Source organism: Bos indicus x Bos taurus, chromosome 7 (assembly GCF_003369695.1).
Source record: "Bos indicus x Bos taurus breed Angus x Brahman F1 hybrid chromosome 7, Bos_hybrid_MaternalHap_v2.0, whole genome shotgun sequence".
In the NCBI taxonomy this organism is placed as follows: Eukaryota; Metazoa; Chordata; class Mammalia; order Artiodactyla; family Bovidae; genus Bos; species Bos indicus x Bos taurus.
The window spans coordinates 99688931-99704161 of record NC_040082.1 but is presented as its reverse complement, the minus strand read 5'-3'; the positions used below and the strand labels follow the sequence as shown (position 1 = coordinate 99704161).

General features: G+C 39.9%; 1 protein-coding gene across 1 annotated transcript in view; it reads left to right on the top strand.

Annotated features, from left to right (window-relative positions):
* LOC113896383 (adhesion G protein-coupled receptor E2-like) overlaps window positions 1–8553 on the top strand; it is a 29040-nt gene extending 20487 nt beyond the window's left edge. Inside the window, exons 13-18 of the mRNA XM_027548586.1 lie at window positions 37–234; window positions 506–741; window positions 6641–6707; window positions 7068–7159; window positions 8150–8318; window positions 8404–8553. Of these exons, the coding sequence (XP_027404387.1) occupies window positions 37–234; window positions 506–741; window positions 6641–6707; window positions 7068–7159; window positions 8150–8318; window positions 8404–8553 (912 nt within the window). The remainder of the gene's footprint in view (window positions 1–36; window positions 235–505; window positions 742–6640; window positions 6708–7067; window positions 7160–8149; window positions 8319–8403) is intronic.
* The last annotated feature ends 6678 nt before the right edge of the window (window positions 8554–15231 follow it).

The window sequence follows — 15231 nt, the reverse complement described above, 5'->3', positions numbered from 1 at the left end:
GAAAGCATGACTGATCTTCTCTCTGCTGGGTCCCAGGAGGAGGATCCCGCACTGACTGTGATCACCTACATGGGACTGAGCCTCTCTCTGCTGTGTCTCTTCCTGGCGGCCCTCACCTTCCTGCTGTGCAAAGCCATCCAGAGCATCAGCACCTCACTCCATCTGCAGCTCTCACTCTGCCTCTTCCTGGCCCACTTGCTCTTCCTGACAGCCATCGACAGAACTGAGAGCAAGGTATGTATACTATCCCAGAATATCCCTGCCCCAGGGATGCTGAGTTCATGGGGCCATACTGCATTGGACTCCTTAATATAGTGGGATTCCAGGTAATATTAGATGGATAAGTAGCCAATTCACATGGACTGACAGAACTAGAAAGCAAACATTCAATTGATAATTCATTCATTTACATCAGAGTTATCCCCAGTGGCAAGTCATAGAAGAAGTCCTGGGGCCATGATCCATCCTGACAAACCATCCAGGTGACACCTTCCTCCTCCCCCAGGTGCTGTGTGCCATCATTGCAGGTGCCTTACACTATCTCTACCTGGCCTCCTTCACCTGGATGCTGCTGGAGGGTCTGCAACTCTTCCTCACTGCACGCAACCTGACGGTGGTCAACTACTCCAGTGCCAACAGATTCATGAAGAAGCTCACGTTCCCAGTGGGCTATGGAGTCCCAGCTGTGATTGTGGCCATTTCTTCTGCATCCAGGCCTCATCTTTATGGAACACCCAAACGGTAAAACCAAATTCCCGCCATCCTAACTTCTCATGCATGACTATGGCCATTATAGAACCAACATAGCACTTTAATTTTATCTTTCTTAATTTATTCATTTTAATTTAAGGACAATTACTTTACGATATTGTGGTGGCTTTGCCATACATCAACATGAATCAGCCACAGGTGTACATGTGTCCCCCCATCCTTAACCCCCCTGCTTCATCCTTCCCCACCCTATCCCATTGGGTTGTACAAGAGCACCGGCTTTGTGTGCCTTGCTGCTTGCATTGAACTTGCACTGGTCATCTGTTTTACACATAGTAATATATATGTTTAAGTGCTATTTTTTCAAGTCATCCCACTGTCCCCTTCTCCCACAGAGTCCAAAAAGTCTATTCTTTACATCTGTGCCTCTTTTGCTGCCCTGCTTATAGGATCTTCATTACCATCTTTCTAAATTTCACATTGTCTTTCTCTTTCTGACTTACTTCACTCTATATAATAGGCTCCAGTTTCATCCACCTCACTAGAATTGACTCAAATGAGTTTCTTTTTTACAGCTGAGTGATATTCCACTCTATATAAGTACCACATCTTCCTTATCTATTCGTCTGCTGATGGACATATAGGTTGCTTCCATGTCCTAGTAATTGTAAATAATGCTGTAGTGAACATTGGTGTATATGAGTCTCTTTCTGGTTTCCTTGGGAAGTATACCCACCAGTGGGACTGCTGGGTCATATGACAGGTTTATGACCCCTTTTTAAAGGAATCTCCACACTGTTCTCCATAATGGTTGTATCAGTTTGCATTCCCACCAACAGTGTAAAAGTGTTCGCTTTTCTCTACACACTCTCCAGCATTTATTGTTTGTAGACTTTTTGATAATGGCCATTCTGACCAGGGTGAAATGATACCTCATTGTGGTTTGATTTGCATTTCTCTAATAATGAGTGATGTTGTGCATCTTTTCATGTGTTTGTTAGCCATCTGTATGTCTTCTATGGAGAAATGTCTGTTTAGTTCTTTGGCCTACTTTTTGATTGAGTTATTCATTTTTCTGGTACTGAGCTGCATGAACTGCTTATATATTTTGCAGATTAATTCTTTGTCAGTTGTTTTATTTGCTATTATTTTCTCCCATTCTGAAAGCTGTCTTTTCACTTGTTTATACCTTCCTTCATAGGGCACAAGCTTTTAAGTTTAATTAGGTGCAATTTGTTTATTTCTGCTTTTATTTCCATTACTCTGGGAGGTAGGTCTTAGAGGATCTTGCTGTGACTTATGTCAGAGACTGTTCTGCCTATGTTTTCCTCTAAGTGTTTTATAGTTTCTGGTCTTAACATTTAGGTCTTTAATCTATTTTGAGTTTATTTTTGTGTATGGTGTTAGAAAGTGTTCTAATTTCACTGTTTTATAGGTGTTTGATCAGTTTTCTAAGCACCACTTGTTGAATAGACTGTCTTTTCTCCGTTGTATATTTTTGCTTCCTTTGTCAAAGATAAGGTGTCTATATGTGCATGGATTTATCTCCAGACTTTCTATTTTGTTCCATTGATCTGTATTTCTGTCTTTGCACCAGTACCATACTGTCTTGATGACTATAGCTTTGTAGTGTAGTCTGAAGTCAGGAAAGTTGTTTCCTCCAGTTCTATTCTTCTTTCTCAAGATTCCTCTGGCTACTTGACAGTTTTTGTGTTTCCATGCAAATTGTGAAATTATTTGTTCTAGTTCTGTGAAAAACAGCATTGGAGTTTCATAGGGATTGCATTGAATCTATAGATTGCTTTAGGTAGTACACTTATTTTCACTATATTGATTCTTTCATTCCAAGAACATGGCATATTTCTCCATCTAGTTGTGTCATCTTTGAGTTCTTTCATAAGTGTTTTATACCTTTCTATATATGGATCTTTTGTTTCTTTAGGTAGATTTATTCCTAAGTATTTTATTCTTAATGTTGCAATGGTATATAGGATTGTTTCCTTAATTTCTCTTTCTGATTTTTCATTGTTAGTATATAGGAATGCAAGGGATTTCTGTGCATTAATTTTATATCCTGCAACTTTGCTATATTCATTGATTAACTCTAGAAATTTTCTGGTGGAATCTTTATGGTTTTCTATGTAGAGGATCATGTCATCAGCAAACAGTGACCATTTTACTTCTTTTCCAATCTAGATTCCTTTTATTTCTTTTTCTTCTCTGATTGCTGTGGCTAGGACTTCCAAAGCTATGTTGAATAGTAGTGGTAACAGTGCGCACCCTTGCCTTGTTCCTGATTTAGAGGAAATGCTTTCAATTTTTTGCCATTGAGAATAATGTTTGCTGTGGGTTTGTCATATATAGTTTTTGTTATGTTGAGGTATATTCCTTCTATGCCTACTTTCTCAGGCAATGGCACCCCACTCCAGTACTTTTGCCTGGAAAAGCCCATGGACGGAGAAGCCTGGTAGGCTGCAGTCCATGGGGTTGCTAGAGTCGGACATGACTGAGCGACTTTACTTTCACTTTTCACTTTCATGCATTGGAGGAGGAAATGGCAACCCACTCCAGTGTTCTTGCCTGGAGAATCCCAGGGATGGGGAGGCCTGGTGGGCTGCCGTCTATGGGGTCACACAGAGTCGGACATGACTGAAGCAACTTAGCAGCAGCAGCAGCAGCCTACTTTCTCGAGTTTTTATCATAAACGGATGTTGAATTTTGTCAAAGGCTTTATCTGCATCTATTGAGATAATCATACCATTTTTACATTTCAATTTGTTAAGATGGTGTATCACATTGATTGATTTGAGAACACTGAAGAATCCTTGCATCCCTGGAGTAAAGCCCACTTGGTCATGATGTATGATCTTTTTAATATGTTGTTGGATTCTGTTTGCTAGAATTTTGTTCAGGATTTTTACATCTATGTTCATCAGTGATATTGGCCTGTAGTTTTCTTTTTTGTGGTTTTTGTCTGGTTTTGGTATCAGGATGATGGTGGCCTCCATAAGGCTCAGACCCAGGTGTACTGTGCATTTTGTGCCCTTCCCAGGTCCAAGCAACTCAGGCGACCAGGTGCTTGGTGAGAACACTGTCCTGGGTGGGCCATGCATCTTATGCACCTCCCCAGTCCAAGCTGTCCAATTTCTCTGTTGCATGAAAAGGTCACTATGCCAGGTGTGCTGTGTTTCTCCTCTGGGGAGCTGGTCTCAGACTGTGACACTCCCAGCCAATGTGAACTGTCCAGGATCCAAGGAAGATGTGGTTATTGACTGACAGCCTGCTCACAGTTTGGTGGGAAATGCAGTCTCTGTGGCCAAGATTGCAGCAGCCCCTTGCATTCCAGCTCTGGCTGTCACACTCTTACTTCTCTGACTCCAGGGAAGGAGGGTCATAAATGGCAGCAGCTTACTCTCCTTTGGTATTTGCTGCTGCTGCTGCTAAGTCACTTCAGTCATGTCCAACTCTGTGCGACCACATAGGTGGCAGCCCACCAGGCTCCCCCGTCCCTGGGATTCTCCAGGCAAGAACACTGGTGTGGGTTGCCATTTCCTTCTCTGGGCACAATACTTATTCTGTTAGCTCGCCAAGTGTCACCATGCAGCACTTGAGCCTTCCTGCAGGAAAGGTCCTTTGGTTTTCTTTTTCTCTCTGGTGTTCACATGGTTTGGGTTGCTGTGTTACATTAACCCCTTTTGATTGTCCACAGGGCATTCAAACCCAGTCCTTATCCTAAGAACCAGCCACACAGCCCAAACCTCTGCACCCAGCCCCCCACTAGCTGCAGTGGACTTGAGCATCTGAGCTGCTTCTCCGCTAGTAATTGAGGTTCAGCACGTATTGTGTGGTGAACTTTTTTCTTTTTTTTTTTTTTTTTGGTTATTTGCCCTCTGAGATTCCTGGGAAACCTGGCGTGCTGCAGTTCAGTTCCATTCAGTTCAGTCGCTCAGGTTTCCCAGTCTTTCACTATCTTCCTGAGTTTGCTCAAACTCATGTCACCTAGTTGGTGATGCTATCCAACCATTTCGTCCTTGTCACTGCCTTCTCCTGCCCTCAATCTTTCCCAGAAACAAGAGTCTTTTCTAACGAGTCAACTCTTCGCATCAGGTGGCCAAAGTATTGGAGCTTCACCTTCAGCATCGTCCTCCCAGTGAATGTTCAGGGTTGGTTTCCTTTAAGATTGACTGGTTTGATCTCCTTGCTAGCCAAGGCAGTCTTAAGAGTCTTCTACAGAACCACAATTTGAAAGCATCAATTTTTGGCATTCAGATTTCCTTATGGTCCATCATAGAAATTTGTTGTGAGTACCAGTTCATGGGGTCACAAATAGTTGGACACAACTTAGCAACTAAAGAACTCACAACAAATTCTTATGCTGGTAAAAATTGATGCCGACCTGCATCAAATGGTTTCTGGATCACTGGCCTTTCTAGATAGTTTAGCAAAAAAGTCAGAAAACTTTCCCTATAAAACACAAGGTAGTAGATATTTTGGTTTTGTGGGTCAGTCTCAGTTGCAATTTTTTACCTCTGCCCTTGTAGTTCAAAAGCAGCCACAGAAAAGATATAGGAAAATGAGTGTAACTCTGACCCAGTAAAACACATTTCCAAAATCAGACAATAGCCTAGTGTGGACCACAGGCTGCAGTATGCCAGCCCCTGTCTGTGTAGCTCTCTCTTTGGTTCTTCCTGGTGGATCCAACTAGCATGGCCCTAACACCTCCCACATCACACACAGTTCCTATTTGGGATCAAGCACCAATTCTATCATTTCTATCAGTGTGAACTTCAGTTACTGACTCTGTATCCTTATGCCTCAGATGCCTGATTTGCAATCATTTGATTACCTATATTGTCATGAGAAATAAATTGTATAATGCACATGAGCCTGACATAGCAGTGTCAGGCTTACTGTTATTCTCTCTCTCTCTCTCTCTCAATCACTTTCTCTCCCTCTCTCTCTTCTTGGCTGTCCCCAATTTTTTCCTATCTACATCTACTCATCCTTCACTTCTCATCATAAACACAACAGAATTCTCTCAGGGAACCCTTCCCAGTATCAGAACCTCCTACACGTTTGACTAGGTTATAGATCCATTTATGTGTTCCCACAGCTCCTCATATTTGATCTTAAGCTTGATCATTTTGATTGTTTATATTGTCTAACTATCAACAAGCCTACAGAGCTAGGAACTCCTTGAAGAAAGAGATCACTCTCTTAATCATAACTGGATCTTCAGAGCCAAGAACTGACCCTGATAGAGAAAGAGAGACTCAATATTTGTCTCATAAACCATAAATTAATTTTTATTGATTTTTTTCTTTAAAACATGTACATTTTTTTCTGCCAGCATATGAGGGCCAAGACTTAAATGGGCTTTTTAAAATAAGTTTATATTTATTTAAAACCACTTTTTTACATTGTGATTTACATGGAAAAAAGCTGCACATGATTAATGTGTATATCCTGACAATTGGGAATCAGTATACACCCATGGCCTTTACTAATATCAAGGACATACATAAGCTTTCAATTATGCAAAATAAGTTCAGGAAGTCTACTATAGAGCATAGTGCCTATGGCTAATATTGTGTTGTGTATTGAAATTTGCTAAGGGTGATCTTTTTTTTTAATTTTTTTTTAATTTTTTAACTCTACAATATTGTATTGGTTTTGCCATATATCAACATGAATCCACCACAGGTATACACGTGTTCCCCATCCTGAACACTCCTCCTTCCTCCCTCCCTGTACCAGGGTGATCTTATGCAAAATATTCTGATCAAAAAAAAAAAAAACAATAATAATTATTAATAATAATAATAATACAGAAGTCAGGAAAAACTTTGAGGAATGAGAGATATGTTCATCTATCAATTCTTTATCCACAAAGGCTAATATACTCTTGATTCTCAACCACCTCTCTTAGATGCTGGCTCAGCACAGAAAAAGGATTTGTATGGACATTTCTTGGCCCTGTCTGCACCATCTTCTCTGTGAGTAATGGATGACATCAGAGGATCTTTCCTCCCTGGGTGAGGGTGAATTAAAGCACAAGCAAGAAGAGGGCTATGGACAGGTTGACCAATTATTCCAGTTAGCTCAGGAATGAGAGGGTCCCAGGATGCAGAAATTTCCATTTTAAAACCAGGAAGGAGTATTTCCTTAGACATGGCATTCTTAGTGTTTAAACATGTAAATCCCCATGCAAAGTGAGTTACGGGTGTTCAGTCTGATTTTCTATCACTGTTATGAAATACAAACCCTTCCTACCTGCTGATTTAGATGTTGGGTGAGCCACAGGGAAGGATTAGCAGATCTGGATGCACTTAATATCCCTTGTGATGTTTCTGCAGATTAATTTAGTTTTCTTCCTGATAACATTCTGGATTGTGAAAAAGAAGCTCTCCTCACTCAACAGTGATGTGTCCACTCTCCGGAAGACTAGGTGAGATGGATCAGAGGTACACATCACCACCCTACCCCACCACACCCCCCCCAACCCCACACCATAAAAAGCATGGTCCAGGAGCAAGGACATAGAGTTCCAAGCTTCTAGTGTCCCTTCACAGGGTTTCAAGGGGACTTGAGAGGAGGAGTTCAGCCACCCTTCTTGGAAGTTCTAATACTGTTCTGTTGCTGATACCCAAGTCAAAAATATTCCATTCATCTCTAACCCAAGAATGGAACTAATTTAACTACAGAGGAAATTGATTTTGTTCTGATAAACAGGGATTACCACCATGACCCTATGAGAAAAGTCCTAAGAATATATATATCCTTATAAATCACTTACATACTTGACACAGGCCACAGCATGCCCTTTCATGCCCATGTCTTTATTCATGTTTGTCCCGCTACCCTCATCTGCCCTGCTCTACCTGGTGAAGTCAAGTTGATTATCCACATATCATATCTTCTAAGAAGCCAAGGATGTCCTTTGCTTTCTTTTCATTTACACATAATGAATCATCTGACAAAGCATGCTCTGGGTCAATTCATGGAGATGGAAAAGATAGGGACATCATTGGAGGGACCAGGCAGAGGGACCTTCAATTTCACAAGTATAACTGACCATTTGTATTTGTCTTCCCACTAGGTGGTAAAGTTTGTGAAATCAGAAATCTTGCCTTTGTTATTTTTAATGCACAGGGCCAGCACAAAGCCATGTGCACAGAACATCCACAGTAATATTAGTTGATTGAAACTGGGGATATTCATCCTATTACTGAAAGCCACATTATGAAGTTTCACTATCAACTTCAGTCTAAGACAATATGCCATTCTGGAAACAAAAAAACATTTCTTTTAGATAATCATTCACAGTAAAGATCAGAGTGGCCACAACTGAGTCAAAGACATTCTTTGAGTTGAAAAGAGATGGACTTGATTGCGTTGGTCAGGGTGCATCGTGAATCTTTTTTGTCCTCCTACTCAGGATGCTAACATTTAAAGCCACAGCTCAGCTCTTTATCTTGGGATGTACATGGTGTCTGGGAATCCTGCAGGTGGGACCAGCTCCCCACGTCATGGCCTACCTCTTCACCATCATCAACAGCCTGCAGGGTTTCTTCATCTTCCTGGTGTACTGCCTCCTCAGCCAGCAGGTACCACTGTCTGACTCCTGCTCAGGACTCTTCTCATCCTCATTTCTCTCTGTGAGCTGATGCAGAGCATGCTTTGTCTCTACAGGTGCAGGAGCAATACAAGATATGGTTCAAAGGGATCAAGAAAAATAAAACTGAGTCTGAAGAGTACACACTGTCCAGCAGGGCCATGTTGGAACCCTCTAAACACAGTGAGGTAAGATCATGCATTGCCCCAGAGCACTTCACTGATTGATTCATTGAGCAGCACATTCCTATCATACTGGACAACTGGGTATAAAGCAGGTGATACCCTATGATGACTCACACTGGTTTACGTCTAAACTCACTCAGGACATTCCTCTGTCATGAAAGAATGTCTTCCTCTTACTTCTGCTCATTGCATTTCTATTCTCATCTTGACTCTTGTACATAACTATCTTCTTATTCTCCACCTGGTTTGAGCACCCATTTTGTCCATGCAGCATGGACTTTTTCATGCACAAACACTTAAGGAAGAGAATAGTCCTGTGTTAAGTTCAATAAGCAGTAACTGTGGATCTGAAGCACAGACGCACAAGCTAACCAGAGTCACAGGACCATCATTTAACCCATGTCAACCCCAGTACCCCTCTATATGCATGTGTGTGTGCCAAATTGCTTCAGTCACGTTTGACTCTTTGAGACCCTATGAACCATAGCCTACCAGGCTTCTCTGTCCATGGGATTCTCCAAGCAAGAATACTGCAGTGGGTTGCTATGCCCTTCTCCAGGGGATCTTCTCAACCCAGGTGTTGAATGCTTGTCTCCCGAATCTTTCTGCATTGGCAGATGGGTTCTTTACCACTAGTGCCCCCTGGGAAGCCACCCCTGTATATAGAAAACAGTAAATACATGGTTTATGTAGTCATAAAAGTAAAGTATAAGGATTACATTAGATTTGAGAATTTCCTTTTTTTTTTTTTTTTTGGATTCTCTGTGACTTTTTTTTTTAATTTTATTTAATTTTAAACTTTACAATATTGTATTAGTTTTGCCAAACATCGAAATGAATCCACCACAGGTATACCTGTGTTCCCCATCCTGAACCCTCCTCCCTCCTCCCTCCCCATACCCTCCCTCTGGGTCATCCCAGTGCACCAGCCCCAAGCATCCAGTATTGTGCAACAAACCTGGACTGGCGACTCGTTTCATACATGATATTATACATGTTTCACTCTTATTCTCCCAAATCTCCCCACCCACTGGAAATAGAACTGCCTTATGATCCAGCAATCCCACTGCTGGGCATACACACTGAGGAAACCAGAAGGGAAAGAGACACGTGTACCCCAATGTTCATCGCAGCACTGTTTGTAATAGCCAGGACATGGAAGCAACCTAGATGCCCATCAGCAGATGAATGGATAAGAAAGCTGTGGTACATATACACAATGGAGTATTACTCAGCCATTAAAAAGAATACATTTAAATCAGTTCTAATGAGATGGATGAAACTGGAACCTATTATACAGAGTGAAGTAAGCCAGAAAAAAAAACACCAATACAGTATACTAACGCATTATATGAAATTTAGAAAGATGGTAACAATTACCCTGTGCACGAGACAGCAAAAGAGACACTGAGAATTTCCTTTAAAGTATCTAATCATTCCTGGGATTTGCAACACGCACAAATAATGCAATACATCAGAAAATCACAGAGGTCATAGAGAGATCCTGGCAGTATGAATCTTACCAAGAATTTGTATTTTTGAGTTTACAAAAACAGTTATCATGTTTTCTGTTCATATATTCTTCACATCACCACTTGAAGATAAGGTATTACTATGTTTCTATTCGACAGGTGAAAACACAAAGACCCATGGGGTCTATATGAATTGTGCAAGGACTTCAGCCCACCATTTCTCTCAATGTTTTCACTCTCTCATAGTGTCAACTGATACACAGAAGTTTTAATTTTTTTAACTAATTTATTTATTTTAATTGGAGGCTAATTACTTTACAATATTGTGGTGGTTTTTGCTGTACATTAACATGAATAAGCCACAGGTGTACATGTATCCACCCTCTCAAACTCCCTCCCATGTCCCTCCCCATCCCATCCCTCTGGGTTGTCCAGAGGGATGCAGCAGCTTTGAGTGCCCTGTTTCATGCATCAAATTCAGACAGGTGATCTGTTTCACAATGGTAATATACATGTTTCAATGTTATTCTCTCAAATCATCCCATCCTCGCCTTCTCCCACAGAGTCCAAAAGTCTGTTCTTTACATCTGTGTCTCTTTCACTGTCTCGCATATAAGGTCATTGTTACCATCTTTCTAAATTCCATGTATATGCATTAATATATATTAATATATGAATATACTGTATTGGTGTTTTTCTTTCTGACTTACTTCACTCTGTATAATAGGCTCCAGTTTCATCCACCTCATTAGAACTGATTCAAATGTATTCTTTTTAATGGCTGAGTAATACTCCATTGTGTATATGTACCACAGCTTTCTTATCCATTCATCTGCCAGTGGACATCTAGTTTGCTTCCACGTCCTCGCTATTGTAAACAGTGCTACAATGGACATTGAGGTACACGTGTCTCTTTCAATTCTGGTTTCCTACCTGTGTATGCCCACCGGTGGGATTACTGGGTTGTATGGCTGTTCTGTTTCTAGTTTTTTAAGGAATCTCCACACTGTTCTCCATAGTGGCTGTACTAGTTTGTATTCCCACCAACAGTGTAACAGGGTTCCTTTTTCTCCACACCCTCTCCGGCATTTACTGTTTGTAGACTTTTTGATAGCAGCCATTCTGACTGACGTGAAATGGTACCTCATTGTGGTTTTGATTTTAATTTCTCTGATAATGAGTGATGTAGAGCATTTTTTCATGTGTTTGTTAGCCATCTGTCTGTCTTCTTTGAATAAATGTCCATTTAGTTTTTTGGCCCATTTTTTGATTGGGTTGTTTATTTTTTGGAATTGAGCTGCATGAGCTGTTTGCATATTTCTGAGATAAATTCTTTGTCAGTTGCTTCGTTTGCTATTATTTTCTCCCATTCTGAACGCTCTCTTTTCACCTTCCTTATAGTTTCCTTCTTTGTGCAAAAGCTTCTAAGTTTAATTAGGTCCCATTTATTTTTGCTTTTATTTCCATTACTCTGGGAAGTCGGTCATACAGGATCTTGCTGTTATTTATGTCAGAGAGTGTTTTGCCTATGTTTTCCTCTAGGAGTTTTAAACTTTCTGATCTTACATTTAGGTCTTTAATCCATTTTGAGTTTATTTTTTTTGTATGGTGTTAGAAAGTGTTCTAGTTTCATTCTTTTACAGGTGGATGACCAGTTTCCCCAGCACTTGTTAAAGAGATTGTATTCTCTCCATTGTATATTTTTTACTCATTTGTCAAAGATGAGGTGTCCATAGGGGCATAGACTTATTTCTAGGCTTTCTATTTGTTCCATTAATCTATATTTCAGTTTTTGTGCCAGTACCATACTGTCTTGATGACTGTAGCTTTATCATAGAGCCTGAAGTCAGGCAGGTTGGTTCCTCCAGTTACATTCTTCTTTCTCAAGATTGCTCTGGCTATTTGAGGACTTTGTATTTCCATACAAATTGTGAAATTATTTGTTCTAGTTCTGTGAAAAATACCGCTGATAGCTTGGTAGGGATTGCATTGAATCTATAGATTGCTTTGTGTAGTATACTCATTTTCACTATGTTGATTCTTCTGATACATGAACACGGTATATTTCTCCATCTATTAGTCTCATCTTTGATTTTGTTATCAGTGCTTTATAGTTTTCTATGTATAGGTCTTTTGTTTCTTTAGGTAGATTTACTCCTAAGTATTTTATTCTTTTCATCACAATAGTGAATGGAGTTGTTTCCTTAATTTCTCCTTCTGTTTTTTCATGGTTAGTGTATAGGAATGCAAGGGATTTCTGTGTATTAATTCTATGTCCTGCAACTTTTCTATAATCATTGATTAGCTCTAGTAATTTTCTGGTGGAGTCTTTATGGTTTTCTATGTAAAAGATCATGTCATCTACAAACAGTGAGAGTTTTACTTCTTCTTTTCCAATCTAGATTCCTTTTATTTCTTTTTCTGCTCTGATTGCTGTGGCTAAAACTTCGAAAACTATGTTGAATAGTAGTGATGAGAGTGGTCACCCTTGTCTTGTTTCTGACTTTATGGGAAATCCTTTTGATTTTTTGCCATTGAGGATAATGTTTGCTGTGCGTTTATCATATATGGCTTTTATTATGTTGAGGTATGTTCTTTCTGTGCCTGCTTTCAGGAAGGATTTTATCATAAATGGATGTTGAATTTTGTTAAAGGTTTTCTTTGCATCTATTGAGATAATTATATGGTTTTTATCCTTCAATTTGTTAATATGGTGTATCATATTAATTGATTTGTGAATATTGAAGAATCCTTGCATTCCTGGGATAAAGCCCACTTGGTCATGATGTATGATCTTTTTAATATGTTACTGGGTTCTGTTTGCTAGAATTCTGTTGAGGATTACTGCATCTATGTTCATCAGTGATATTGGCCCATAGTTTTCTTTTTTATGGCATCTTTTTCTGGTTTTTGTATTAGGGTGATGGTGGTACAATAGAATGAGTTTGGGAGTTTACCTTCCTCTGAAATTTTCTTGAAGAGTTTGAATAGGATAGGTGCTAGCTCTTCTCTAAATTTTTGGTAGAATTCAGCTGTGAAGCCATCTGGTCCTGGGCTTTTATTTGTTGGAAGATTTTTTATTAGAGTTTTGATTCCATGCTTGTGATAGGTCTGTTAAGATTTTCTATTTCTTCCTGGTTCAGTTTTGGAAGGTTATACTTTTCTAAGAACTCGTCCATTTCTTCCAGGTTCCATTTTATTGGCATATAGCTGCCAATAGTAGTCTCTTATGATCCTTTGTATTTCTGTGTTGTCTGCTGTGATTTCTCCATTTTCATTTCTAATTTTGTTGATTTGATTCTCTCCCTTTTTTTCTTGATGAGTCTAGCTAATGGTTTGTCTATCTTACTTATCTTCTCAAACAACCAGCTTTTAGTTTTGTTGATTTTTGCTATAGTCACCTTTATTTCTTTTTCATTGATTTCTGCCTTAATTTTTATTATTTCTTTCCTTCTACTCACCCTGGGGTTCATCATTTCTTCTTTTTCTAGTTGCTTTAGGTGTAAAGTTAGGTTATTTATTTGGTTTTTCTCTTGTAAGCTTGTAATGCTATGAACCTTCCCCTTAGCAGTGCTTTTGCTAAGGGGATAGGTTTTTCAAAACCTATGAATCCCATAGGTTTTGTGTTGTCATGTTTTCGTTTTCATTGTTTCTGTGCATATTTTGATTTCCTTTTTTATTTCTTCCATGATTGGTTGGTTATTCAGAACTGTGTTGTTTAGCCTCCATATGTTTGTATTTTTAATAGTTTTTTCCCTATTCAGTTCAGTTCAGTTCAGTCCCTCAGTCGAGTCCGACTGTGTGACCCCATGAATTGCAGCATGCCAGGCCTCCCCATCCATCACCAACTCCCGGAGTTCACTCAGACTCATGTCCATCGAGTCACTGATGCCATCCAGCCATCTCATCCTCTGTCGTCCCCTTCTCCTCTTGCCCCCAATCCCTCCCAGAATCAGAGTCTTTTCTAATGAGTCAACTCTTCGCATGAGGTGGCCAAAGTACTGGAGTTTCAGCTTTAGCATCATTCCTTCCAAAGAAATCCCAGGGCTGATCTCCTTCAGAATGGACTGGTTGGATCTCCTTGCAGTCCAAGGAACTCTCAGGAGTCTTCTCCAACACCACAGTTCAAAAGCATTAATTCTTTGGTGCTCAGCCTTCTTCACAGTCCAACTCTCACATCCATACATGACCACTGGAAAAATCATAGCCTTGACTAGACGGACCTTTGTTGGCAAAGTAATGCCTCTGCTTTTGAATATTCTATCTAGTTTGGTCATAACTTTCCTCCCAAGGAGTAAGCATCTTTTAATTTCATGGCTACAATCACCATCTTCAGTGATTTTGGAGCAAAAAAAAAATAAAGTCCAACACTGTTTCCACTGTTTCCCCATCTATGTGCCATAAAGTGATGGGACCAGATGCCATGATCTTTGTTTTCTGAATGTTGAGCTTTAAGCCAACCTTTTCACTCTCCTCTTTCACCTTCATTAAGAGGCTTTTGAGTTCCTCTTCAGTTTCGGCCATAAGGGTGGTGTCATCTGCATATCTGAGGTTATTGATATTTCTCCCTGCAATCTTGATTCCAGCTTGTGCTTCCTCCAGCCTAGCATTTCTCATGATGTACTCTGCATATAAATTAAATAAGCGGAATAACAATATACAGCCTTAACGTACTCCTTTTCCTATTTGGAACCAGTCTGTTGTTCCATGTCCAGTTCTAACTGTTGCTTCCTGACCTGCATACAAGTTTCTCAAGAGGCAGATCAGGTGGTCTGGTATTCCCATCTCTTTCAGAATTTTCCACAGTTTATTGTGATCCATACAGTCAAAGGCTTTGGCATAGTCAATAAAGCAGAAATAGATGTTTTTCTGGAACTCTTTTGCTTTTTCCATGATCCAGCGGATGTTGGCAATTTGATCTCTGGTTCCTCTGCCTTTTCTAAATTCAGCTTGAACATCTGGAAGTTCACAGTTCACGTATTGCTGAACCTGGCTTGGAGAAATTTGAGCATTACTTTACTAGCGTATGAGATTAGTGCAATTGTGTGGTAGTTTGAGCATTCTTTGGCATTGCTTTTCTTTGAGTTGATATCTAATCTTACCGCATTATGATCAGAAAAGAGGCTTGAAATGATTTCAATTTTTTTTTAATTTACTAAGGTTAGACTTATGCCCAGAATGTGATAAATCCTGGAGAATGTTCCATGTGCACTTGTGAAAAAGGTGAAATTCATTGTTTGGGGGTGAA